The sequence below is a fragment of the Geosmithia morbida genome (assembly GCF_012550715.1).
Source record: "Geosmithia morbida isolate 1262 chromosome Unknown scaffold_2, whole genome shotgun sequence".
Lineage (NCBI taxonomy): Eukaryota > Fungi > Ascomycota > Sordariomycetes > Hypocreales > Bionectriaceae > Geosmithia > Geosmithia morbida.
The window spans coordinates 1,486,901-1,514,341 of NW_023336189.1; the positions used below are offsets into that span (position 1 = coordinate 1,486,901).

At 56.1% G+C, this 27,441-nt stretch overlaps 7 protein-coding genes across 7 annotated transcripts; 4 read left to right on the plus strand and 3 right to left on the minus strand.

Annotated features, from left to right (window-relative positions):
* Positions 1-232: 232 nt before the first annotated feature.
* Positions 233-1,938, minus strand: GMORB2_4090 (pentatricopeptide repeat protein; the record flags this gene model as incomplete). The annotated part of the gene is made up of 2 exons (XM_035466065.1): positions 233-250; positions 415-1,938. 2 exons carry the CDS (start codon positions 1,936-1,938, stop codon positions 233-235), a joined length of 1,542 nt encoding a protein of 513 aa, XP_035323902.1.
* An 849-nt stretch (positions 1,939-2,787) lies between these two features.
* On the plus strand, positions 2,788-3,353 carry GMORB2_4091 (U6 snRNA-associated Sm-like protein LSm4; the record flags this gene model as incomplete). Its single annotated transcript, XM_035466066.1, has 3 exons — positions 2,788-2,928; positions 2,990-3,040; positions 3,108-3,353. Coding segments are annotated over 3 exons (438 nt in total), but the record flags the coding sequence as incomplete, so codon positions are not given.
* A 764-nt stretch (positions 3,354-4,117) lies between these two features.
* On the minus strand, positions 4,118-9,883 carry GMORB2_4092 (uncharacterized protein; the record flags this gene model as incomplete). The annotated part of the gene is made up of 3 exons (XM_035466067.1): positions 4,118-4,228; positions 4,335-9,277; positions 9,355-9,883. 3 exons carry the CDS (start codon positions 9,881-9,883, stop codon positions 4,118-4,120), a joined length of 5,583 nt encoding a protein of 1,860 aa, XP_035323904.1.
* A 3,411-nt stretch (positions 9,884-13,294) lies between these two features.
* Positions 13,295-19,600, plus strand: GMORB2_4093 (uncharacterized protein; the record flags this gene model as incomplete). The annotated part of the gene is made up of 1 exon (XM_035466068.1): positions 13,295-19,600. One exon carries the CDS (start codon positions 13,295-13,297, stop codon positions 19,598-19,600), a length of 6,306 nt encoding a protein of 2,101 aa, XP_035323905.1.
* Positions 19,601-20,741: 1,141 nt separating this feature from the next.
* On the plus strand, positions 20,742-22,316 carry GMORB2_4094 (guanine deaminase; the record flags this gene model as incomplete). The annotated part of the gene is made up of 1 exon (XM_035466069.1): positions 20,742-22,316. One exon carries the CDS (start codon positions 20,742-20,744, stop codon positions 22,314-22,316), a length of 1,575 nt encoding a protein of 524 aa, XP_035323906.1.
* Positions 22,317-23,522: 1,206 nt separating this feature from the next.
* Positions 23,523-24,287, plus strand: GMORB2_4095 (uncharacterized protein; the record flags this gene model as incomplete). The annotated part of the gene is made up of 3 exons (XM_035466070.1): positions 23,523-23,678; positions 23,803-24,062; positions 24,149-24,287. The coding sequence occupies 3 exons, from the start codon at positions 23,523-23,525 to the stop codon at positions 24,285-24,287; spliced, it is 555 nt and encodes a 184-aa protein (XP_035323907.1).
* A 1,043-nt stretch (positions 24,288-25,330) lies between these two features.
* Positions 25,331-26,740, minus strand: GMORB2_4096 (uncharacterized protein; the record flags this gene model as incomplete). The annotated part of the gene is made up of 2 exons (XM_035466071.1): positions 25,331-26,098; positions 26,276-26,740. The coding sequence occupies 2 exons, from the start codon at positions 26,738-26,740 to the stop codon at positions 25,331-25,333; spliced, it is 1,233 nt and encodes a 410-aa protein (XP_035323908.1).
* Positions 26,741-27,441: the final 701 nt, after the last annotated feature.

Below are 27,441 nucleotides of genomic sequence, written 5' to 3' on the forward strand. Positions count from 1 at the left end.
TAGCCCCGATAGCCTCGGCAAATGATGCCGCGACGAGATGCCGCCGACTCAAATCGTATACACTGAACCTCATGTCCTCTCCCTGGCAGCAACCGACCGGGGAAATCCATCTCTACCCTCCCCCTCCACCTTCTCAGACGACACACCGTCCTGTCTCCGTCTAGCCTGCACAAGCCTAGCAGTCCTCTGAATCACCACAACAGCGGCCTGATGCCCCGCCCTCTGAAACTTGTCAAATAGTTTCCAGAGCCTGTTGTCCTCTGCCTCGATGGCCATCTGCGTCAGTCTCCTCAGCCAGGGGGGGGCAACGTCGCCGCTGTGTCCATCGCCTCGTCTATGGTGGTGACGGCCGATGCTTCCCCTAGCAAAGAGGAAGGCGAGGCCTAGCTCTCCGAAGTCAAGACATATCCCCACGAGCTTGTTCGCCGCCATGGGCAGTCTCTGCGGCGGGGGCTCATCGCCGGGAACGAGGCGTTTGTAGTCGTCCAGGTAGCCGCGCGTGCGGTCAAACACGTTGCTGTGCAGGATCATATCCTGTATTGTAGAGGCGGCGGGGTCCTCGCCCGTGAGGTGCCGGAAATCCGCGTAGAGGGCGTGGGCAGCGTCGCTGCCACCGCGGTGGTTCTTGGACCTGGCCTCGACGACGACGGAGACGATACCGGGGGGCACCCGGCCATCCTGCGACTCGTCGGCCATCTCGCGCAGGGCGGCCTCAGCCGCGTCGAGGACGTCGTTGTCGCTGCTGCGCAGGAGCGCGTACACGGACCGTGTATGCTCGCGCTCGACGCGGAACCCGCTCCGTTGCATGATGTTCAGGACGCGCAGCGCCCCGGGGGCATCCGCATCGCGGGCAAACGCATCGACGAGGGCCTCGTAGTGGTGGATCTGCACTCTCCCGCGACGCGAGAGCATGGCATGCGCCTCTGTTGCGATGCCGACGTTGCCGTGCCGGGCGGCCGTGGCGAGGACATTCTCCAGCACCCCGTCGGACGGCTGGATGCGGTCGTTGCGTACGGCAGCCGTCCACGCCCAGACTACGCCGTCGAGGTGCGACGCCGCGGCGCACACGTCGAGCGCGTGGCCCGTGAGGCTAAGCATGGCGTGATCTGCACCCTTCGCCTGCTTGCGCCGCAGAAGCACGCTGAGCATCTCATCCAGGTGGCCCTCGCGCGCGAGCACCACGACGAACACGTCGTACAGCCAGAGGTCCACGCGCTCGCCGTCGTCCACCAACCTCATCAGCCGGTCGTACGCCATCTCGACCTGGCCCTCGCGCAGCATGGCGGCCAGCACGCTCTGCGCCACATCCCTGTCGTCCTCGGCCATCCAGTACGTGCGCATCGCGGACAGGACCTGCTGACGGAGGGCGTAGTCCGGATGCACCGACAGCGCGGTCAGGGCGCTGCGGCACGCCATCTCGCTCGGTCCGGCATCCGACCATGTGCTGCGCAGAAGAGCGCGCACGCCGCTGGCCGAGCCGCGCGGATCCGCCATGGCGTCCATCATGCACTCGTACACGAAGGCGTCCGAAGGCGGCCACCCGCGCTTGCCGACCAAGTGCTCTACTAGCTGCAGAATGCGCTGGTAACGGTCTAGCCTCTGCCCGTGCACCGAGAACCCTTGGACCGCGCGCATCCTTCTCAGTGCTGCGGCTATCTCCTCGGTCGGCGTGTCCGATAGTGTCTCTTCAGTCGGTGGCGTCGGTCGAAGCAGGACCTCGTCCATCCTGGAGGTGGTAGCGGCGGAAGCAATTTCTTGGCTGTCACCGCCATCGTTACGTGTCGGCGCCCTCGGCGTCTCTACGCCGAACTGCCTCCCGTGCGGCCACTGTCTGGCAGCTCTTCGTGCGGCGATGGGGAGTGGTGTCTGGACAGCTCGGAGGAGGGCGCGGGGAGTGTAGGAAGGACAGAGGCAGCGCCATAAGCCGTCGCATAACATCGGCCGTTGCATCGTGATTTTTCCTTGTGCTAGAAAGAAGAATAGACAAAAGAAAAAAAAAGGCGTGGATATCAAAGCCTCCGTATTTCCATTGTCGGGACTGTGACTGAGGAGACAAGGTTGTTGCTGCCGCCTGCGGTTGCTGATATATGCATCAACCGGGGCAATGCACGTATCAGAGCGGTGATGCAAATGCGCCCGAATGCAAAAGCTCTAACGTACTTGAGTGTGTGTGTGACGCTGCCTCTAGGGGCCTACTTTGAGAGGCTAGAGGCGATGGGTTCTAGCGTCCCCGAGATACCTTCTCGCCGTTCGCAATCCCCGTCGTTCCTCTTACACGGTCTTTGCTCATGTGTCGATCCTGTCATCTATACCGTTGGACTCGACACCGTCCTTATCAGAACACAACATAGGGACAGCTCTGTTCTGCTTTCCTGCCAACCAAAACAGCGGAAAAGTATGACAAAACTGATGGATAAATATTAGAGAGTGATGCCCAATTTATTATAATGAAATAGTAAATCAAAAAAGTTTAAGAGCGTCTCTTTTTCTCCCCCTAGAGGGGCAGTGAATCACCACTCAGACTAGCTAGCACACGTGACCAAATTTAGAGGAACCGGAAAGTTGCGGCCGAGGCAGCGTCACACACAGTTTATCATCGCCCATAACCTCCCCCCATCGCCTGCCTAACACGCACGAACTCCACCCCCCCCCCCCCCCCCCCCCCCCCCCCCCCCCCAGCAACAACACACACAGAGACCATGGTAAGAGAAAAGACGATCCAGCTGCCCCCCCGCCGCTGTCGCTTTCACCCTCTCGTTTTTCCCGCGTTGACATGACGCCCCGCAGCTACCTCTCGGTCTACTCAACGCCGCCCAAGGCCACCCCATGCTCGTCGAGCTCAAGAATGGCGAGACTCTAAACGGCCACCTGGTGAATTGCGATACTTGGATGAACCTCACCCTGAAGGAGGTAGTCCGGACGAGTCCCGTACGTCCTGCTGATGCCCAGCACTTACCCTTCTGCCCAGTGACTAACTCCCCCCCCACAGGAAGGCGACAAGTTTGTTCGGTTACCAGAAGTCTACGTCAAGGGAAACAACGTACGTTACCCCTCTATATCTCTCGCCGACCCATTTCCTCGTGTGTGTGCGTTCTTCAGCTTACCAGGGTACCACGCAGATCAAATACCTTCGCGTCCCCGACGAAATCATCGACATCGTAGCCGAGCAGCAGAAGAACCACCACAGCCAGCAGGGCGGAGGCGGCGGCTTCCGGGGCGGCAGTCGCGGAGGGCACCACCACCACTCGAGAGGGGACTATGGCGGCCGTGGCGGCAGCGCCGGCGGAGACAGGGGACGTGGTGGTCGCGGAGGCGGGAGGGGCGGTCGTGGGAGGGGTGGACGCGGTCAATGATTTCCCCTGTCCGTCTCCCCGGCTCTCGGGTCAACGAAGCACGAAACGATTCTGATGAATTACTTCCCGCACCTTCCTCTTATTTGTTCTGGTCCTTGTGTCTTGTTGCTGCTTTGTTTGCTGCCTGGTTCGGTCCTGGTCTGGTCTGGTCTGGTGTTCTGGCATATACCCGGGAGGAAAGGAAGGGAACAACAAAAAGTTGGTCCTCATGGGATATTATTTCTTTGCAAAAAAAAAAAAAAGACCATGACTATGTGCCCTCCCCCCCCATGCCAAGCACACGAGGATTGGAAGAGCAAGCCAAGGGCTTCACTACGTATATGTATGCCTATCTACACTGTCAAGATAGCATTTCCCTTCCCGGGGTCCGGCACTACGTAGATTACAAACAAAAACACATCTGCATCGCTGCAGAGTACAGAACAGCACAATAGATAGTTGGCTCGAATAAGAAAAACAAAGGAGATATTAGGTAGAGGAATTTCAAGAGGAGTACTTGCTACCACTGTTAATTACTACTACTGTTATTAAATACCTGCGTCTACTTGAACTTCGACGCTCCCAGTGCAGATGTCAAATCCTCCCACATTTTTCTTTTCAAACAGACGTTGAGACGTTGAATCAATCAAATAATAAGCATTGGAATAGAAAAAGTACAAAAACAAACATAAAACGCTCCAAAACATGACGAAACGCATAGATCTCATCATTCTTTTTTACCCTCGTTCCCATGGTACACATTTGCAGCGCAGCTGCACAAACACTTAGAAGTTGGCAACGGCGACAGCAATGGCCTGGCTATCCGAGTGTGAGATGGACAGCGTAATGTCCTGGACACCGGCCTTCTTGGCAGCGGCAGCGGCTTCGCCACGGAGCTGTGATATCTTTGGTTAGTACGATGTCAACCTTGGCCTTTGTCATAGGGGAGAGAAAGGCAGATCGTTGGAGTGAGTAGAAACATTAGAAAAAAAAGAAACTTACCCTGACCATAGGAGCACCCGTGTCCTCGTCCCTGAGAACCTCAATGTCCTTCATAGCAGCACCGGCGCCCTTGCTGGCAACGCCCAGAGATTTAAAGACGGCCTCCTTGGCGCTCCACCTTCCGGCAAAAGAGCTCTGAGGGCTGGGAGCCTTCTGGCAGTAGGCAATCTCGTTGGGGGTGAAGTTGCGCTCGATGAATGTGTCGTTCTCAATGTTGACCGCCGATATCTCCTCGACGTCGACACCGACGCGGCTGTTCTTATTGGCCACCTTCTGGGCCAGAGCCTCCATGACCTGCTGCGTCTCGCCAGCCCTGCTAGAAGACACCTTCTTCTCCGACTGCTTCATAAAGTTGTCGGCGTACTTGAGCTCAGACGTCTTAGCATCCGCGCTGGCCCTGGCGTCAGGGTTGAGCAGGACGCTGTTCAGCTGGCTGTCGGAGTAAGGCGACTCAGACTTGGCAACGAACAGCGTGTTGTTGATGAGGCCGTTGTGGAAGTAGCGATACGCCTTCTTCTGGCGGGCCTCGACCTTGGCGCAGTATTTGGTGTAAGTGGCCTCGTCCAGAGTGGCGAAGAGGTACTTGGGGTGGACACCAATGGCCTGGGCACCCTTCTGGCCGAAACCAAATGACGTGACCGAAAAGGCCTTGACACCGTCCGTCTGAATGCTGCGGCTGGGGTACACAATGAGGTCAAAGTCCTCCATGACGGGGTCGATATTGTCAGCGTTACGGTTGCCCGGCACGAGACCGGTGTTGAGCACCTGCAGACAGCCATTCATCATCCAGGCACCGGCGGCACCCTTGGGGTGGCCAGTCAGATACTTCTGGAAGATACCCATGACGGCGTTGCCCTTCTGGCGGCCGAGGTGACGCAGCTGCTGGCAGATGACGCTCGACTCGTTCTTGTCATTGGCCTTGGTCGACGTTCCGTGGAACGAGGCGACGTCAAGGTCATCAATGGTCAGGCCCCAGGTAGCCAGGGCACCACGGAGGGGAGCGATGCTGGGGTCGTTCTTCCAGAAGTTGTTGCCCATGCTGCGGAGGAGCTCCTTCTCCTGGCGAGCGGCTTCCTTCTCGATGTGGTCAATGCGTTCCTGGGCGTACTCGGCCTCGTTGAACTCACTGCCCTGGGCCTTCATGGCCTGGACCTCGTCGTAGACGTATTCGAGCTCATCCTCCTGCCACTGCTTGATCGCCTTCTTGCGGCGCTCAATCTGGCGGCGGCGGTAGTCGATGTCGAGCAGGGGCGAGGGGAACTTGCTGGCATGCTCACGGGCAGTGGTGAGGACACCCTGTCCCGGGGCGGGCACGGAGCGGCCAATCTTGTCCGAGGCAGTCGTGGTCAGGGCCAGGACACCGTTGATGGGGACACCCATGTCCAGGGCGAGCTTAGCAGTCATGATGACCTGGATACCGCAACCCTGCGACTCCATGAAACCGTTCCTCGTCGTCGTCGTGGGACGCGACATCTCCTTGGGGGTACGGCCGTGGTCGAACTCATCATTCGTGTTGCTGGTGGCCTTCATGTTGGCAAACTCATACGAGCCTTCCTCGCCAAAGTCGTCGAAACCGCCGACCAGGCAGACGCGGGCCTTGCCCTCCATGATGGTCTCGTATCCAATGTCGACCGACTCGACGGCCGTGGCGCAAGCACCAACGGGCGTCTTGATGGGACCGGACGACGAGAGGAGAAGCATATTGACCCAGGCAGACATGGTGTTGATGAAGGACTCCTGCAGGATGTCGTTCTGCAGAGGTTTGTCCAGGAAGCGGTCCTTGTGCATGCCACGCAGAGCAGTAGAGCCACCCATGCCGGAACCAATGCAGTTACCAACCTCAGAAACATGTACGTACTTGTAGAACTCGTACGGGTCGGTGATACCGCAAGCAAGCAGGGCCTCGGCGGTGGTCACGAGAACGAACAGGGAGACGGGGTCAACCTGGGAGATGATGTCCTCGGGGATACCGTAGCGCTTGGCGTCCCAGCCGGTGGGAATCTGGCCGGCAACTAGACGGTCGAAGCGCAGGGCCTTGGGGATCCAGAGGGCAGCACCTTTCTTGAGACGAATCGTGTACTCGCTGCTCTCAGGAATCTCAAAGATCTCGACCTTGTCACCGTGCTCACGCTTGAACTCATCGGCAGTCTCCTTGGAGCCCTCGAAGGGCTCAAGGTCCTGTTCGATGACGACCTCGTGAAGCAGCTGCTTGTTGTTGGGGTCGTAGCCGTCGAAGAGCTCAGGTTCAATGAGACGGATACCAGAGTGCTCGAGGATGAATTTCTCATATTTGGCCTTGATGTCTTTGTCGTCGACAGGGTCGCCAGACTTGGCGTCGACCCAGCCGGCATAGGGCTTGCCCTTGATAGGACCGTTGTGGTTCTTGATGAGACCCATGATCCAAGCCATCTCCACGCAGCCCTCGAGGGAGAACTCGCCGTAGGCCTCCATCTCCCAACGGGTTCGTGAGTTACCCCAGGGACCAACCTCAGCAAAACCGGTGACGACGACGACCTTCTCGAGGTCGACCATGCCGCGGAGCTTGTCGTTAAGGGGAGCAATCTCCTCCTTCCAGTCTGGCAGGGTGGGGAAGTCGAACTTGATGTTGGCACGGGGCTCAATGGTCTTCTTCTTGTAGAGGACCTCGGAGTCGGCACCGTTGACAATTTCATTCTCGATGGCACTCTCCTTGGAGACAGCCCTGCGGACCTCGCTCGTCTCCATGATATCCTTGCGCAGCTTGGTCATGGCCTCGTTGAGGTTGGGGACGAATTGGAGGCCACCGTTGAGATCGGCAAAGATGGGCTCAGCCTGGCAGAGATCAACAATGGCAGGCGACATGAGACCCAGGAGGTTGAAAGCCATCTCCTGCTGAGAGAAGGTGCGGACACCAAAGGCCTCGACACCTTCGGCGACGATGTTGTTGCCGGACATGAGACCAGTACCACGGGTCCATCCAATGACGGCACCGCAGATGGTAAGGTAGTTGGCCCAGTTCTCCGAGTACCAGCGGTTGAACAGGGTCTCCAGAGCCAGCTTGGACTCGGAGTACAGACCGTCGCTACCAAAGGTACCGTGGTTGGGAGACAGAGGCAGAACAACCTGGGCGGGGCGAGTCTCGAAGCCGCGCTCGGACTTCTGGCTCATGACGCAACCCAGTAGGCGAATGAGGTTGGTAAGCATGATGCGGTGAGCTAGCTCAGACTTGGAGTCAATCGAGTCGATCTGGCGACCATTCTCCGAGATGGCGGCGAAGGGAATGATGAAATCTAGATCCCAGCCCAGACCATTCTTGGAGTCATAGATGTATTCAATAAGGGCCTCAACATCCTGCTTGCTGCCCTGGTTGAAGGGTACGACGACAATCTGAGAGCCACGCGAGCCGAAGCGAGTGTACATGGACTGGTAGTACTCGGTGACCTCGCGAGAGAACCTACTGGTGGTGACAACAACCTTGGCACCACCGCTGACGAGACCCTGGAGGACCTCGGCACCGATAGAACCAGCACCGGCGCCAGTCATGAGAACATGCTTGCCGCTGTAGGTGACGCCAGACTTAGCGGCATCTTCGAGGCAATTGAGGTAAGCACCGGTGAGCTTCTTGCTGTAGTCCCAGCCGTGGAGCGTCTTCTTCTTGAGGTGAAGGAAGGGGATGGTCTCAACCTTGCCCTTGCTGTGGGCGGCGCTCTTGACCTTCCTGCCCTTGGCGTTGTCCTTGGGGATGATCTGGCTCTCGTTCATGGACAGGGAGCGGAGGACATCGCCGTAGAGGCTCTTAATCTCGAGCTGGGACGTCTTGGACATCTTGTGCTGCTGCTTGATGAGCTTGTAGATGCGCTGGAGATCGTTCTGGACCTTGGTGCGGTTGCCGTATTCGGAAATCTTACCGCCCTCGGCCATCTGCTGGACGTAGTGCTCGAGCTTGCGACAGCTGCTGCGAGGAACCTCCTCGTAGTTCAGGTTGCCGCGAGCATCGACCGATGTACGCGGACCAGTGGGCACGGCCACATCCTTGTAGACAGGGGAGACTTCGAGGACATCCTTGCAATTCTCAATCAGCTGCTTGCCAAGCTCCTGGGCGAGCTTGTACGTCTCGCCACGCTCGGTGGGGCAATTGTCGATGTGGTACTGCATGAACTCGAGCAGCTTGGGGTTGGAGCGGTTCATGATGCGGATGCACTGGCTGACAATCTCACGGTCGACAACCTGGAGTCGGCCAAAGATAATGTCATAGTACATGCTGAGGGCATCCTGACGGACCCAGTTCCACGACGAATCGTAGGTGCGGGCCTTGAGCGGGCTGAAGACGGGCTCAATACCAGAGGCGTAGAAGTCGCCGTGCTCGGTAGTCCAAAGGTCGAGCTGGGCCTGCAGCACCTTTTCGGACTTTTGGGCCTCGACGTGGGCCTTGTCTCCGGCACGCAGGTCCATCTTGAGGTAACGGGCAAACAGCTCGAGCTGCTGCTTGAAGAGAGCCCTCTGGTCCTTGGTGAGAGCGTCAATGGCAGCAGGGTCCATCATCATGCCACCGCCGCTGCCCTCGGCCGCGGCGCCAGCAGAAGCGGTAGACAGGCTGATTCCAGCGCTGGTGGCGTACTGCTGAGCGACAGAATCGAAGAAGGCCTTGGCATCGGCGTCGGCTCCGAGACGGGAGGCGGGTTCCAGAGTAAGGGACAGGAGAAGAACACCGTCCTGGCGTCCAGGACCGAGACCCCACCTCGTCTCGAGATATTTGCGGGCAGAGGTCATGTTGAAACCTCCAGGCATCTTGGAAGAGATCATACGGGCGATGAGGGATTGCGACTGCTTGCCGAGGCTGCCGTTGAAAGTAGCCTGCATAGAAGCACCAAGCTCGTCGAGGGGAGTATCCTCGGGCTTCTCGGGGGTTGAGCCAAATTCCTTGCCAAGATCACCGAGGATCTCATTCTGAAGGGTAGACTTGCCTAGAGGACAGGTTCTGGTTAGCATTGTGTTGTCCAGGGCTTGGTTGGGGGGTCATTGCATGGCGTATAGAGCTTACCACCGACAAGATCTTTTATAGCTTTGGACAAGGGGATCTCCAGCAGGGGCTTCTTTAGCTTCTGAGCAATAAGAGCACGGACAATGTCGACGGCCTGCACAGGCTCATCGGCAACCGCCTGGGCAGGGCCAGCACTGGGCGGTGGGGGAGCAGCGGCGGCAGCAGGGGCAGCAGCAGAAGCAGGAGCCGCCGAGGCAGACGCTGCCGCTGACGAGCCGGCAGCGGTGGGCTCTGGCTCCTCCTCAATAGGGTCGACATCGTAGTAGATCTCCTTGGCGTCCTTGTTGTAGCAAAGAATCTGGCGCTGGACGGACTTGGCGGCATCGTATGCCTCGTACTTGGAAGCTATGGTGCGCTTGGCCATGACACCGAGGGTATCGGCGGGACCAATCTCGACCACACGCTCCGCCGTCTTCTCGGCGAGGAAGACATCTTGAGTTTCAATCCATCTCACAGGCGAAGCGAACTGGTATGCGAGGAGCTCAATGAGCAGAGTGTGGGAGAGCTCCTGCTCGACCTCAGGACGCATGCTGGGCGATCGGATGTCGGAGGGAGGTACAATGGAATTGTTGTGGCCGAGAGTAGTAGGATTCGTGTAGAGTCGTCAAGCCAATGACGCTCGGGACAAGGTAAGTCGTGTATATGAAGAACGCCTCAGACCCGAGTTGAGGAGGGGGTCTTTCGGGCAGGGAGGAAAATTACTAAACGTGTAAATTAAGAAGAAAGAGAGGGAGAGGGGGAGGGAAGAGATTTCGCCGCTGGTATGATGCAACAACGCGGCAATAGACGACCAAGTTTGATGCTTTCTTGGTTGTCAGCCTGGTGCGAAAGAGGGAGGATGATGGTGATGGGGACGATGGGGACGATGGGGTGCAAAGCAGAAAAGCACTTGGAAAGCACTTGGAGGAGGGAGGGCTAAAGGAAGGTACGAGGATGGTAGGCGGTCAGCTCTACGAAAGGTGGGACCCTGGCGTAGCTGTTGAGTTGGAGCCCAGTTGAGGGCGGGAAACCTACTAACGAATAACAGTGCTCTCGACTCTCGTAAGGGAAAAAACTCATACATCAGATGCCTAACACTACGGGTACGAGTACATGTTCTAGGGGAGAGAGGCCCGGAAGCCGTGGGAAAATGATGGGTTTGGCTCTTACTTGGTGACTGGCGGTGGCTAAATACAGCATCAACTACTCCGTACAATATCCTAGCCACTTGTATCGCTACCACTACGGGCGCAGTATTACCCTGCTACTCCGTATTCCAGGTACATTTACTACTAATACTACATGTACAATGGCCCATTCATCGATGGCTTGCAAACTCTTGACAGGGCACTGGTCCATAGGCAGCAGGCAGGAGGGTAATACTGCTCGAGAGCACCCAGAAGAGGGACAAGAGGCGCCGCCAGCGGCCCTTGCAGCGGGCTTCTCAACCATATCGAAAGCTAAACCCGATCAGGGATGGTGGTACCCATTCCACGACATGCCCTCCCCAGAGATGCGTCTCACAGCAAGAAATTTTTGGGGCACCATCATCAGCCCATTCGTGCCGCAGACCATTCATACCAAAATACGGAGTTGAAAAGGGTGGACGGGCCGGCGTGACTTGGCAGAAACATGGATTTCTTATCCATGTGTTGCGTGGCGTAGGTGTGTTGTGTGTGTGTGTGTGTGCGTGTGTGGCATTATCTGGTGGGCAAACAAATCCCATCTTATTGTAGTTCAACAAAGCTGACCAACAATGGGGGGAAATTACGTTCCTTGACGCCTACCCTTTCCAGACGGGATGCACTCAATCATGGGAGTGAAAGAAAAGGCATGATTCCATATCTGCTACCATATCTCATGAGGCGAGATAGTCGAGCACGAAGCAGAGTGCTTATTACAGATGGATGGAAGGAAATTGAAGCCTCTTTGCTTTCCAAGAACTGTTTACTCCGCGGTTTGCTAGCCTCATCCTCATAGCACCCACTCTGCCCGGCAACCTGGGCCCTGCAGCAAATTTCTGATCCTCATCAGCAAAGCCGTGGCGGTACCGGTACCTGCTTGGACGTCCCTCCTCTTCGTCCGTAAGAGTGTTAACAGCGTGGCACGACAGGCGCGTTGGTGGCTCGATCCCCAAACGGCTCGAGGCTGTCAACAACGTTACGCCACCAGGACTTGATCCTTGTTGATGGGGGAATCGAAGTGGTATGATGCGTGTGCATGCATAACTACCCAGTAGTGGTCCTGATATGCCGTCTGAGAATTGTTATCAATGCTGGTTTTGAATGGTGGGAGACTGCCAGTGTGATGCTAGGTTACCCACGAGTACAGCTCACGACGTACGGAGTAAACCCCAATCGAACCTGTTGTGTGGGGATAGTGCTCAGTCATGATGCACGCCCTTCAACAAGCGGTACCATACGATGTTCAGCAAGTATTATAGACCGGCAAGCCTTCACCGATTGTTTAGATTCCATGCCTCCAACTAGCTACCACTACTACAAGTATTGTTGTATAATCAAGCAGCATGGCAGGGAAAGATGCGGATTTCTTCGAGAAGAATCGCAAAAGAGGAGTACATGAAAATTCTTCACTGTCAAGTTTAAAGTACCTATTGTCAGAGTCTGTAATAAGCGTGCTATTATAGCCATCATGGGCCATGTCATGTACCAACTCAACAAACATCGTCGTCAACAACCAAACTGAGCAAAATAGAGAACCAGCAAAAAAAAAGGGACAAAAAAAAGGGTCGAGCAGGTATCGATACATGGATGGTGCTTTAGTGGGTTGCAGCTGGGCTTGCTGGGCTGCCACCTGGCTGGACCCTGTGAACAAAAAACCCTTGTTCAGATCAGACCAGACATATGAGTGGAGACGTCCTTTTTTACCGGGTTGGGGCTCATAGCTCAGTGCTCAATGGACCAATGGCTCTCACCCACTATACGGATTACCCGTAGCTCAGAGGCCTCGGAGTCGTCGCTTGGGAGGCTTGATTGCTAGTGATCCACTGTAATACATGCCGTTCCGGCGTAGGCTTAGCGGAGGATAACGGGTGTCTGTCCCGCCCATTCCTTATCCCCAACAGAAGTGTGAAAATTTGGGTGTCCGTCGAACATCTGGGTGCGCGACTGAAGGGGGACCACACATCTCCCTCGCTAAAGTAAGGGGAAAAACCCTCTAGGCCTCCAAGTGAGTAATACCTCTCGACTGTCGGGAGTATTTCATGTCCACTGTAACCCTTCCCGATAGGCGTTAATAGCAAGACAACAATGATCGAATAACCCCTATGGCTGTCAGCAGTACCAGAGCAATACGTGGTAATAATCGTTCCCCTCCCACCCCTCCCTCTCTCCCCCGCCCTGTGGCTGCTCCCTGGCCTGAGCCTCCCAACCCTTCCGTAGCCAATTGTGGTGACCACTGGTACTTGAGGCGTAATGCCCTTTGCGTGGTGTGTACCAATGCCAACCATCCCGCCTTGCCCAAAAATTCCCACCGCCTACCTGTACAATCCCAAACTATCTCCTCCTCATATCCCCTTCCCTGAAGAGAGTTTTCATACCCAGCCATCATCTAGGGATATACCGTCTTTGTAATTCTCTTCGTTTTCCTTTTCCCCTTCTCTTTCTTTCCATACTCTCCCTTGCTTCGGGCTGCAACAGCTACTACTTTCCGGAGCCGAGCTTGTGCGCTGCTCTGCTATTAATCCCCCCCGAACTTACCTCGGGGCGTGCTGGCGCCATTGTGCACCGGCAGATCAATCATCTGCATCACCTCTAGCAGCGAGGCGGAGTTGCAGTTCCCGGGATCTCATACATCTGCGCTGGCAGAGGTGAGTTTTGCTGTCCCCCCTTCCTCTGTCTCGTGGCAGTGTGCTGACCCTCTGTCGCCCAGAGCTTCCCTCGATCCGGCCTTCCCTACACCAACACCTACTACTCCCGCCACCACCGCCATAACCATCACCATGTACGGCACGGGTACTGGCCCGCAAACGGGCATCTCCACGCCTAGGTCCAATGCCTCTCTCCGCCCTCTCACCCTCTCCCATGGCTCTCTCGAAACCTCCTTCCTCCTCCCCACCAACCTCCACTTCCACGCCGCCCAGCTGAAGGACCGCTTTGTTGCGACCCTTCCGGCCGCTACAGACGACCTGGCTCTAGATGACGAGCCCTCATCCGTCACTGAGCTCGTCGCTGGCTACCTTGGTTACATTGCCGACGAGATCGAGGAGGGAGAAGACGACGACCAGGGCACCTTCGAGGAGGTGCTCAAGATCGTCCTCAACGAGTTTGAGCGAGCATTCCTCAACGGCAACGAGGTTCACGCCCTCACTGCTAGCCTCCAGGGCATCGACTCCAAAAAGCTCAGCGTTGTGCGCAGCTACTATTCTGCCCGCTCCGTCCTGAACCGCCCCATCAAGCCTCATGAGTCGGCTCTCTTCAGGGCCGCCGATGACGGCTCTGCCAAGATCTTCTCCATCTTTGGCGGTCAAGGTAACATTGAGGAGTACTTTGAGGAGCTTCGAGAGCTCTACCAGACCTACCCAACCTTTGTTTCCGAGCTCGTCTCCTCGTCGGCCGAGGTTCTGCAGACCCTCTCCAACGATCCCAGTGCCGAGAAGATCTATCCCAAGGGCCTCGACATCATGGCCTGGCTACACAACCCGGACTCGACCCCTGATGTCGACTACCTCATCTCCGCCCCCGTCAGTTTCCCCTTGATCGGGCTGGTACAGATGGCGCATTACGAAGTTACCTGCAAAGTTCTCGGCGTGGACCCCGGTGCTTTGCGCGAGAGGTTTGCCGGTTCTACTGGTCACTCCCAGGGCATCGTCATGGCTGCCGCCACTGCCGCCGCCGAGTCGTGGGACTCGTGGAGGGAAATCGTCGCTTCCACCCTCACCATCCTCTTCTGGATCGGTGCCAGGAGCCAGCAGGCCTTCCCTGTAACCTCCATGACCCCCACCATGTTGCGCGAGTCCCAGGAGAACGGTGAGGGCACACCCACTCCTATGCTCAGCATCCGCGACCTGTCGCAGGAGCAGGTTCAGAAGCACATCGATGCCACCAACCAGTACCTACCCGCCGACCGTCATATCAGCATCTCGCTCATCAACAGCCCGCGCAACATGGTCGTTACCGGCCCTCCCACCTCGCTGTACGGTCTCAACTCGCAGCTGCGCAGGGTCAAGGCTCCCACTGGCCTTGACCAGACGAGGATTCCATACACGGAGCGCAAGATTCGCTTCTCCAACCGCTTCCTCCCCATCACCGCGCCCTTCCACAGCACTTACCTTGAGAAGGCTACCGCCATGATCGATGAGGATCTCAAGGATATCAATATTGATGCTAGTCTCCTGGGCATGCCCGTCATCGACACCAACACCGGCAAGGACCTCCGCGACCAAGTCAAGGGGAACATCGTCCCCGCTCTGGTCCGCCTCATCACCCGTGACCCCGTCAACTGGGAGAAGGCTACCGTCTTTCCCGGGGCCACCCACATCCTCGACTTCGGCCCTGGCGGCGTCTCCGGTCTCGGTGTTCTGACCAGCCGCAACAAGGAGGGTACTGGCGTCCGCGTCATCCTTGCTGGTGCCATCAGTGGTACTGCCAAGGAGGTCGGCTACAAGCCTGAGTTGTTTGATCGCGATGAGGAACACGCCGTCAAGTACGCCATTGACTGGGTCAAGGAGTTCAGCCCTCGACTCGTCAAGACCTCGACTGGCACCACCTATGTCGACACGCGCATGAGCAGGCTCCTCGGTCTGCCTCCTATTCTCGTAGCTGGTATGACCCCCGCCACCGTCCCTTGGGACTTTGTCGCGGCCACCATGAATGCCGGATACCACATCGAGTTGGCTGGTGGTGGCTACTTCAACGGCAAGCGTATGACGGAGGCTCTTATCAAGATCGAGGGTGCTATCCCCGCTGGTCGTGGCATCACAGTCAACCTGATCTACGTCAACCCCCGTGCCATGGCTTGGCAGATCCCTCTGCTCGGCAGGCTCCGTGCCGAGGGTGTGCCCATTGAGGGTCTCACCATCGGTGCTGGTGTCCCCTCCATTGAGGTTGCTCAGGAGTACATTACGACTCTTGGCCTGAAGCACATCTCGTTCAAGCCCGGTTCTGTCGATGCCATCCAGTCTGTCATCAACATTGCCAAGGCCAACCCCACTTTCCCCGTCTTCCTTCAGTGGACCGGAGGTCGTGCCGGTGGCCACCACTCCTTTGAGGACTTCCACCAGCCCGTACTGCAGATGTACGGCCGCATCCGCCGCCAGGAGAACATTATCCTGGTTGCCGGCAGCGGCTTCGGTGGCGCCGACGATACCTACCCCTACCTCACCGGTGAGTGGGCTAGGGACTACGGCTACCCTCCCATGCCCTTTGACGGCTGTCTCTTCGGTAGTCGCATGATGGTCGCCAAGGAGGCCCACACCAGCAAGAACGCCAAGCAGGCCATCGTCGATGCTCCCGGTGTCGGTGACGGCGAGTGGCAGAAGACGTACAAGGGCCCGGCCGGTGGCATCATCACTGTCCGTTCCGAGATGGGTGAGCCCATCCACAAGCTGGCCACTCGCGGTGTCAGGTTCTGGGCCGAGATGGACCAGAAGATCTTCAGCCTTCCCAAGGAGAAGCGCGTCGCCGAGCTCAAGAAGAACCGCGAGTACATCATCAAGAAGCTCAACGATGACTTCCAGAAGGTTTGGTTTGGCTGTGACAGGAACGGCAAGACCGTCGACCTCGAGGACATGACCTACGCTGAGGTTGTCCGTCGCCTTGTGGAGCTCCTCTACGTCAAGCACCAGTCTAGGTGGATCGACCCCTCGTACACCCGTCTCACCGGTGACTTTATCCACCGCGTCGAGGAGCGTCTTACCCAGACCCCTGGCAAGCCTTCTATGCTCCAGAGCTACGCCGACCTGGAGGAGCCCTTCGAGGCCGTTGACCGCATCCTGGCTCACTACCCCGAGTCGGAGGAGCAGATCATCAACGCTCAGGATGTTCAGCACTTCCTGCTCCTATGCATGAGGCCCGGTCAGAAGCCTGTCACCTTTGTCCCCGCTCTGGATGACAACTTTGAGTTCTTCTTCAAGAAGGACTCCCTTTGGCAGTCCGAGGACCTCGATGCCGTCATCGACCAGGATGTTGGCCGTACCTGTGTCCTTCAGGGACCCACGGCCGCCAGGTTCTCCACAGTTCTCGACGAGCCCATCAAGAGCATCCTGGATGGCATCCACGAGACCCACATCGAGTACCTCACCAAGGACTACTATGGTGGTGACGCCTCCAAGATCCCCACTGTCGAGTACTTTGGCGGAAGTCTGGTCGAATCTGAGGCTCCCGAGGATATTGAAAGCTTGACCGTTAGCCAGGATGCTGACAAGCACACCTACCGCCTCTCGTCATCCGTCACAGCCACTATGCCCGACACGGACGCCTGGCTGGCGCTGCTCGCCGGCCCCACCCGCAACTGGAGGTATGCCCTCCTCACCTCGGATGTGGTGGCTCAGGGTAAGAAGTTCCAGACCAACCCGATGCGCCGCATCTTCGCTCCCGCCCGCGGCCTGTTTGTGGAGGTACACCACCCCAAGGACCCTGCCAAGACGACCATTATCGTCAAGGAGCAGCCGCGCCATAACCAGTACGTCAACGTCATCGAAGTCAAGCTCTCGGGCAAGAACGAGATCTTGGTCAACCTGATCAAGGAGTCGACTGCCCTGGGCAAGCCGTACCCTCTCACCCTCAAGTTCAAGTACCTGCCGGAGGCTGGTTACGCCCCCATCCACGAGGTCATGGAGGGTCGCAACGACCGCATCAAGGAGTTCTACTGGAAGGCTTGGTTCGGCGATGAGCCCCTGGACCTCGACGCTCTCGTCACCAGCAAGTTTGACGGCGGCAGCACCACCATCACTGGTGAAGCCATCAGCGACTTCATCCACGCTGTCGGTAACACTGGTGAGGCCTTTGTCGACCGGCCCGGAAAGACGGTATACGCTCCCATGGACTTTGCCATTGTCGTTGGCTGGAAGGCCATCACTAAGCCCATCTTCCCGCGCACCATTGACGGTGACCTGCTCAAGCTAGTTCACCTGTCCAATGAGTTCCGTATGATACCCGGTGCGGAGCCCCTTAAGAAGGGAGATGAAGTGTCGACAACTGCCCAGATCAACGCCATCATCAACCAGGACTCTGGCAAGATGGTCGAGGTGTGCGGCACCATTGTCCGTGATCAGAAGCCTGTTATGGAGGTGACGTCGCAGTTCCTGTACCGCGGCACCTACACCGACTTCGAGAACACCTTCCAGCGCAAGGTAGAGACACCGGTGCAGATCCACCTCGCTACCAGCCGCGACGTCGCCGTGCTGCGATCTAAGCAGTGGTTCAACCTGGACGAGATGCCCAGCGAGCTTGAGCTGCTCGGCCAGACGCTGACGTTCCGCCTCCAGAGCCTGGTGCGCTTCAAGAGCAAGGATGTCTTCAGCAGCGTCGAGACGCGTGGCGAGGTCCTCCTCGAGCTCCCCACGAAGGAGGTAATCCAGGTGGCCAGCGTCGACTACGAGGCTGGCGAGTCGCACGGCAACCCCGTCATCGACTACCTCACCCGCAACGGCTCGCCTCTGGACCAGCCCATCAACTTTGAGAACCCCATCCCTCTGAACGGCAAGACCCCCCTCCAGCTCCGCGCCCCTGCCTCCAACGAGAACTACGCCCGCGTGTCTGGCGACTACAACCCCATCCACGTGTCCCGCGTCTTCTCCGGCTACGCTAACCTGCCCGGCACCATCACGCACGGCATGTACTCCAGTGCCAGCGTCCGTCGCCTGGTGGAGACGTGGGCGGCCGAGAACAACATTGGGCGCGTCCGCAGCTTCCACGCTTCGCTGGTCGGCATGGTCCTCCCCAACGACGCCATCGAGGTCAAGCTGCAGCACGTCGGCATGGTTGCCGGTCGCAAGATCATCAAGGTCGAGGCCAGCAACAAGGATACCGAGGACAAGGTTCTCCTCGGCGAGGCCGAGATCGAGCAGCCCGTGACGGCCTACGTCTTCACCGGCCAGGGCTCGCAGGAGCAGGGCATGGGCATGGAGCTGTACGAGAGCAGCCCGGTGGCCAAGGATGTGTGGGACCGCGCGGACAAGTACCTGCTCGACCACTACGGCTTCTCCATCACGAACATTGTGCGCAACAACCCGAAGGAGCTGACCGTGCACTTTGGTGGGCCCCGCGGCAAGGCCATCCGTCAGAACTACATGGCCATGACTTTCGAGTCGGTGTCTGCTGACGGCTCCATCAAGTCGGAGCGCATCTTCAAGGAGGTCAGCGAGAGCACGTCGTCGTACACGTACCGGTCGCCTACCGGTCTTCTGTCGGCGACTCAGTTTACGCAGCCGGCCCTGACGCTGATGGAGAAGGCCAGCTTCGAAGACATGAAGTCCAAGGGCCTCGTGCCGCGCGACAGCACGTTTGCGGGTCACTCACTGGGCGAGTACTCTGCGTTGGCGGCTCTGGCTGACGTCATGCCGATCGAGTCGCTCGTGTCTGTCGTGTTCTACCGAGGCCTGACGATGCAGGTTGCGGTGGAGCGCGATGCTGATGGCCGGTCCAACTACTGCATGTGCGCCGTGAACCCGAGCCGCATCTCGAAGACGTTTAACGAGGAGGCGCTCGAGTTTGTGGTCAGCAACATTGCCGAGGAGACTGGGTGGCTCATCGAGATTGTCAACTACAACATTGCGAACATGCAGTACGTGGCCGCCGGTGACCTCCGGGCGCTGGACACGCTGGCGGGCGTGACCAACTTCCTCAAGATGCAGCAGATTGACATTGAGGAGATGAGGAGCAACATTGAGGAGGCCAAGGGTGCGCTTCGCGAGATCATCCGCGGATGCGCCGACAAGACGCTCAAGAAGCCCCAACCCCTGGAGCTCGAGCGCGGCTTCGCCACGATCCCCCTCAAAGGCATCGACGTGCCCTTCCACTCGACCTTCCTCCGGTCGGGCGTCAAGCCCTTCCGTTCGTTCCTCATGAAGAAGATCAACAAGACGACCATCGACCCGTCGAAGCTGGTGGGCAAGTACATACCCAACGTGACGGCCAAGCCGTTTGCGCTCACGCGCGAGTACTTTGAGGATGTGTACAAGTTGACCAACTCGCCCAAGATTGGCGCAGTCCTGGCCAACTGGGACAAGTACACTCGTGAGGATAATGGTGATGGAAGCGAGAGTGGCTCCTCGGGTGACTACGAGGGACCTGGGGCTGCGGCCTAAGGGTGTCTAGGCAGAGACAGAGAGGGTAGAGAGATTGGGGTGGCCACATATGGCTTATAATGAATGAAGGACGAAAAAAAAATAGGAGAGGAGGAAAAGGTGCATGATATGAAATGTCTTGTGTATGTTTTTTAGTTATCTCAATCTTCTTTGGTAAGATCTTCCTGGCATATTACTAGTAGTAAGAACAGGAAGGTCTTGCTGTATACAGTGTTTTTTGTTTCTTTACCTGTTTTCTCTTTCTTTTTACAGCTGAACGAACTACCAGTAATCAGGGTTGTAAGTGTTCACTTGACTCTTCTTCCTTGCTTTTTCTGCTTTGGAGTCCCGAATGCCGAAAGTCATGACATGTGTTGGGTGGTGAAGACTTGTAGCTATATATATATATATGTGCGTGTGTATGTATGTATATATGTGTGTATATATATTGTGTAAGTAGTCTGTTCGTGTCGTCACGGGAGTTTGACAGCGAGGCCTCATCATTGGCCGATCTGTACGATGCTAGTTGTAGTGATATTGTGAAACAAATGATGGTGATAAATCACCCTGTGGTGGTGATACCAACCTCTTTGTACAAACGATGCGATGCGATGCCGATGCCGATGCCGATGCATAGTGTGATGAGATCTCGACAGTCGACTTGTCGGCCGGCGGCGAGGACCGAAACCCGAAAAGGGCTGCGGACGGTTCAAGCGGACGGAGCCGGACTTGTACCTGCTTGTTCCCCCTTCCCCGCTATCTCCCTTGTCTAAGGGGGGATATATTACGGAGTACCAACCACATTTTCCCCCTTTGCTTCCCCCCCTCCCTTCTTCAACCCCCCACGATGCACATGCACATGCACATGCCTTTTGATTGTTCCAGACGTATAAAATGGCTCATGCTCATGTGTCGATGACGAAAAGGGGCTAACCTGTCTTTTGTGTGCGTGTGTTTGTTTCTGTCTGTCCCTGATGGAGGGGGGGCCTCTTCGCATCTTCCAAGACGAACGGTTATATAAGAGGACAACCGACAAACGACAGCTTTGCGGTGTAATATAACATCGAGACCAGGACACGGAATCAAGAAAGAAAAAGAAAAAGAGATATACAGAGATCGAAGACGAAAACGAAAACCAAAGGAAAAGAAAAAAACCGGCACAATGGCATCAAGAAATAAAATCTTTTTGGGCACATTTGTGCATAGCAAGAGCCGCACAGAGCTGGAATACCTCCACGACGCAGCCATGTGCGTCGACGGTTCCTCGGGAACGATCGTCCACATCGAGCGCGACTTTGGCAGCGACCACTCCCCCGCCAGTATCGAGCGTCTGGTCTCGCAACTCGGGCCGTCGTGGGCATCATCATCACCATCGGAGAGCGGCGGCGGCGGCGGCGGCGGCGGCGATGACGGCAACAGCAGCCACCATCGCGATGGCTACGACGTCGTGGCGACGGAGCAAGGCCAGTTCTTCTTCCCGGGATTCGTCGACACGCACATCCACGCGGCGCAGTACCCCAACGCCGGACTGTTCGGCAAGACGACGCTGCTGGACTGGCTGGAGGAGTACACGTTCCCGCTGGAGGCGAGCCTGGCGTCAGACCTCCCCAAGGCCAAGAGGGTGTACACGACGGCCGTGCGGCGGACGCTGCGCAACGGGACGACGACGGCGGCCTACTACGCCACCATTGACGTGGCGGCCACCAACCTGCTGGCGGACGTGTGCCTCTCCCTGGGCCAGAGGGCGCTGGTGGGGCGGGTGTGCATGGACGAGAGGACGGTGTGCCCGGCCTACTACCGCGACGAGAGCGCGGAGGAGTCGCTGCGGCGGACGGTCGAGACGGTGGAGCACTGCGCGCGCGTCGACCCGACGGGGCGGATGGTGGGGCCCATCCTCACGCCGCGGTTCGCGCCGTCGTGCTCGGTCGAGTCGATGCGGGGGCTGGCCGCGCTGCAGCGGTCGAGGGACCTGCCGGTGCAGACGCACGTGTCGGAGAACAGGGGGGAGATCAGCCTCGTCAAGAAGATGTTTGCCGGTCTAGAGGGCGCCACGCTCGAGGGAGACGAAGACGGGGGGGTGTCCTACCCGGGCGTGTACGACGCCGTGGGTCTGCTGACGGGACGCACCATCCTCGCCCACGGCGTGTACCTGACGGAGCGGGAGGCGGCGCTGGTATCGGCGCGCGGGAGCAAGGTGGCCCACTGCCCGTGCAGCAACAGCGCGCTGGCGAGCGGTTCGGCGCGCGTCCGCTGGCTGTGGCAGCACGGCATAGACGTCGGCCTGGGCACCGACGTGAGCGGCGGATACAGCGCTTCCATCCTCGAGGCGGCGCGGCAGGCCGCCCTCGTCAGCAGGGTCGTCGCCGTCGCCGAGGCCGAGAGACGGGCTGGCGGGGAGGCGGAGACGAGCAAGCTGACGGCCCAGGAGGTACTGTACCTCGCCACCAGGGGCGGTGCCGTCGTGGTCGGCATGGAAGACAGGCTGGGCGGCTTCGAGGTCGGCATGCAGTGGGACGCGCAGCTGGTCGGGCTCGGCATGGTCAAGGAGGAGGAGGAGGAGGAGGAGGATGGGGAAGATGACGACGGCAACTGCGACGTGTTTGGTTGGGAGAGCTGGGGGGAGAGGTTGGAGAAGTGGCTGTATACGGGTGATGATAGGAATACCAAGATGGTCTGGGTCGGGGGGAGGTTGGTACACGAGAGGAGGGTGAAGGGCAGGAGATCTGGATGCATGTAGATGTAGATGTGTGCATGCGTGTGTATGTGTGTGCCGCTTCACTCCTCTCATCTCTTTCTGTCTAGATGATTGAATTGGGGGGTTTTTTCTTTTTTCTTTTTTTCTTCATCATCTTTATTTTCCTCTCTTTAATTCTCTCAACATGATTTGATCTTTTGAGGGTCCGACTCTCCTATTCCCCATCATGGCTTCATATGCGCATACACACACACACACACATAAGATACTGTTTGCCTAAGCTCTAGCAAACGCCGCATAATGGTTATTCCGGTCCGGACCTGGAGCCTCAGGCCTCTGGGCAGACATCATCAGATCAGGTATATATCTACGGCCTCATCCTCTTAAGGTAGAATAGAAGGAACAGATATCAATACAACTGCCGCGGCCCTTCCTTTAAAGGGGGCTAACGCGACCGTGTTATCTACAACACCTACGCACGCGGGTGAGAACGAGACTGACAGATAGATATACAGAGAGAGAAAAAAGCATAAAACGATACTCGTATGCACCCTTCCCATCCTAAACACTTTTGAGAACCATTCATGTCGCGCGGCCAACCGCCCAACGTCATCTTGGCGCCGACTAACATACCATCAGTCTATAAATGTACAAGTAAACGATGTGAATGGGTCATGGTTGAGTAAAAAAAAAATAAAAGAAGAAAAAAGAAGAAGAAAAGGAATAGTGGTACGCGTACACTGTCAGGTATTTTTATGTGTCGTATTTTTGTATTTTCGTATTTTGTATATTTTTCATCTCCTATCACTACAAGATTACAAGATGGAAAATAGGCGCTTACCAAGTGTGACATGACAGACTGATCCTGATCAATGGATGTGCAGTGTGCAGTGTGTAAGTGTGTATATTTAGACTTGGGGGAGGGGGGGGGGAGCATGTAACACCCTCTGTCTGGGGTCTTGTCTGGGGTTTTTTCTTCTTCTCATAACCCTCACTGCCTCATGTCTCATGCTCCATGCAATAGAGTGGTAGAGAGTGAGTAGGCAATGTCTTTCTTACTAGGAATAAGACCATGTAATAATACTCGTATATCCTCTGCACTTGCATTATTCTTCTTCCTCTTCTGCTTCTTCCTCTTTCTCCTTCGTATTGACGATATTCTTCTTTAAATACCCTCTGCACCCTCTCCTCTACCCGCTTGAATATCCTCTGCCCTGCTTCAATATTCCTCTGCCTGCTTCCATCAACATGTCGGTACCAATCCTCCCAAGATGGCTCCTCTACCTACGCGCCTCCACAATCCTCGTCAGTCTCGGCGTCCTCGTAGCTTCTGCCTACAATCTCTCCCTCTACTCTAGCGGTGCAGTACCTACATCATCACCACCGGGATTCCTCATATTCAATGTAGTTCTCCTCCTCCTCTTCCTTCCTCTTCTTCTTTCGCTCTCTCACACACACACACTCTCTCTCTCTCTCCTCTCTCCCTCTCTCCAATCTGAAAACAGAGAAAGACCACTTACACAGACAGTCGATCCTGACATGGATCGTCCTCGGGGCGATGCTCATCCTCGAAATCTTCCTCCCGAGATTCTACCACCGCACAACATTCATCGGCCTCATGCTCCTGATCCCCATCTTCTGGATGGCCGGCTGGTCCTGGGCCGCGTCTTGGTCCAATAGGCTGAGCGCCATCCTGAACGGCAATGACTCTTCCCAGTTTGACGGGACCGTCTACAAGGCCTTTTACGCTTCTCTGACTGCCGGTGCTGTTCTCGGAGCTGTCGTCTGGTATGTTTCCCTCCCTCCCTCCCTCTCCCTCCCTTCTCTCTTCCTTCTACTAACATCGCATCTCCCCCCTTCTCTTCCTCCCCCAGGATCATGACGAGCATCACCTCCTTCGTCTTCATCCGGATCTGCCTCCTCGACGTCACAGGCAGCGGGAATACTGATGCCGAACTTGTCGAGAGGTCAAAGTCGGATGATGCATCTGACAAGCAAGCTCGATTTGCCTAACTCTTTCTCTCTCTCTCTCTCTCTCGATCAAAAGTCCAGACAAATCCCTCTTCTGGATAACCAAAATTTTTTATCTCGTCGCCCCCACCCCCGCGAGTACGAGTTACGATATACATGTTTGTTTTCATATACTTCAATGTTTTTATCTTCTCATATATTCCCATGTTGGTTTGTCTTTTTCTGTTTTCTTCTCTTCTTTACTCAAATGTCTTAGTGTAGCTAGTCCCTGGGAGCGCGGAAATCCCACATCATATACCACATACCCATACTACATCCTGACACGTACATGTCCCTCCATGATACTTTACATTCTTTCCGATCTTGACCCTTGACACTCTCCAAGTATACTATACCTCTTCAGTCATTGTTTTCCAAGTCTTGACATGCTGCACCGTTACCTTGTCAGTATTCATCTCGCGTAAATGTTCCATATTCATGTTGTTCCCAACAACGTCTCACATTGTCACATCACATGGACAATCATGGTTCCATACCAATTTCTAGCAAATGTTTTTTTTCTATCTACAGCCATTTTCTATATGTGTATATGTCAAAGCAAACGTGCCGAGAAATACAACCAACTCCCAAAATAAATAGCAACTCCAATAAGAGAAAACAACGTTTAGAAGGAGCATGACCAGTAACAAGTATTCGCCGTTGGTCGGGCAGTTGATTGCTTCGTAACCACGCCCACCATCCCAGACAGTTGGATGCCGAGATGGATATCCAGCCTTGAAAAGGCCAACGTCGGAGAATTCAAAAAGAAAGAAATGGAAAACAGAAGAGAGAATAGACAACCCCAGAAAAGGCTATAAAAATGGTACTGATTGTATGACTGGGGATAAATAAAAAGGAAATATAAAAAGGGTTATGATAATAAAAGGCATCCGGCGACGACTGTATAATGGGAAGAAATCAGCCAATTCCCAGCATGAATAAGAACAGACGAGAAAAAAAGTGATGAGCAAAAAAAAGGAGAAAGAAAAAAAGAAGAAAAGAGAGAGGTAAGAGCAAAGCATCAGGTCAAGATGCCAAATATGAGACTAAAAATCAGAATCCTCGTGAACCCACCCCTCTAGAAGAACATCATTGTCATTCATATCCTCAGACATGGGCTCTGAATGAAAGACAGGAGAGGGAGGAGGCGGAGCAATCGCCTGGGGGAGAGGTTGAGCGTCCGTCTGAGGAGGAGGAGAAGACTCGGGCGTCGTCGACGACCCGGCCCTCCGGGCCACCGTCTCAAACATCCGAATGCGGTTCTGAGAAGCAAACGGGCACACAAACGGCTGACGAGCAGCTCTTGTCCTGGGGTTAGAGATTGTCATAGAGCGCCAAGGTTCCTGGTGATGGAGGCTAGCCTCATGGTTGCCTTGGCAAAAGCGAGTGGGCGTGCAGGGACCGCCGATGGCACCGATATTGGGGCCGGTGCTGCTGCTGGTAGCAGTGCTGCTGGATACAACACAAGTCTTGTTGGAGACACCACCTGTGTTGTTGGACACACCGCCGGCATTGTTGAACTGGGAACCGCCTATGCTGTTGTAGGTACCACCTGTGTTGTTGAAGGCAGAAGTGTCGTTGTAGACAGAAGTGAGTGCCGGTGCCGGTACCATGGAGGATGATGCCATTATCTGGTCAAGGGTGGCTGCGTCAGCCCTGAGGGCCTCGATCTCGGCCTTTCTCTTGCGGGCCCTCTCGCTGCGCTTGATGGCCTCGTTGCGCTTGCGCTCATCTGCGAGCTTCTGGTCCGACTCGCGAACACGATGCTCGACGACTTCAATCATCGCCCTCCTCACCGCGGCATCGAGCTTGCCCTACAAGCCGAGGTCGCCCTTGAGAAGAATGAGCTGGAGCCGAAGGAGGTTCTTCTCCGCCGTGGACTCATTGAGCATCCTGCGCGTCTCGTGGAGAGCCTCGAGGCGAGTCTCGCGACTCTTCTTGGCAGCCTTGTTGTTTCGTTCGCGGTCGATCTTCTGAATCTCCTCCGAGACCATGTTGTTGTAGTGCCTGATGGCATTCTTTTCCTGCCAGGTGGCATTCTCGGGCAGCTCCCTGTACTGCTTGGCAACCTCCTTCTTAGGCAGATCTTCCACCTTGCTAGGAGGCAGGGCGGGCGGCTCGAGCTCTTGGCGTGTCAACTCATTCTTGAGAAGGACGGCCATTTCGTTGGCCTCCGACGGGCTTGTGGTTGGGGGAAACTCCAGACCCAGCCTGTGAAGGGGAATGCTGTCCATGCGGAGCTCGGAGAATGACGGCACGACGTGGGGATTCGGAGCTGCCGCGGCACGCGAGGAACCGGCGGCTTCCTCGGGGCTGGATTCTGGGGCAGAGAAACGCAGGGCAGACTCGGCCTCTGCCTCGTCGCTTGCCACGTTCATGTTCTCGGGAGACGAATGAAAATATTCCCTCTGGATATCAGGGAGTGCGAGTGAAGCCTCGGCAGCGCTGTTTTCCATGGCCGTTCGGCTCCTAGTCCTCTTGCGGGTTGGACCATCAGACGGGGACATGGAAGGCGCCCGCTTTCTTCCGGATGAAGGGTCACCGTTGGGACATGGGTTCCCCCTGTTGGCCATCGTCTTCTATACGATCAGTTCGTGTTTTAATCTGGGAACTTGTCCATGAATGCAGGGGAAGGGAATGGAGAGCAGAGATAGTGCATACGTATCTTGAAACGGAGATTGGCTCGAGGAAATAATCAGAGATGATGATCTTCCTCTTCAGCTGTGCATCCGATCAAAGTCTGAAAATAAATTTCGGACTTTAAAAAGAAAAGAAAGGGTGTCGTACGTAACTTCTCAAGGGAAGATGTGTGTACGTGTGTGTGACTTTATTCAGAGAATAGAAGAGAAGAAGAGACGGAGTGTATTCCTTGTTCAAGAGGACGGTCCACGTCTTCTCTTTGGCTTATTGTCGAGTTAAAAAAGAAGGGGAATCGAAAAAACTGCCATAGCCATTAGTTTTTGGCTCTTTCTCTTGTCGCACGTGTACATTGTATGCCGATGTTTGTCCTCATGACAAGACGCCCGCCCCTCTGATGAGACCTGATTTCGCCCCCAAGACCAGTTTGTCACACCGGCTCGGTTCCTGATGCAGAAATCACACGAGGAAGAGAGAGGGGAGGCAAAGGGTGTATTTCCCATACAAGGGGCATGTGTGG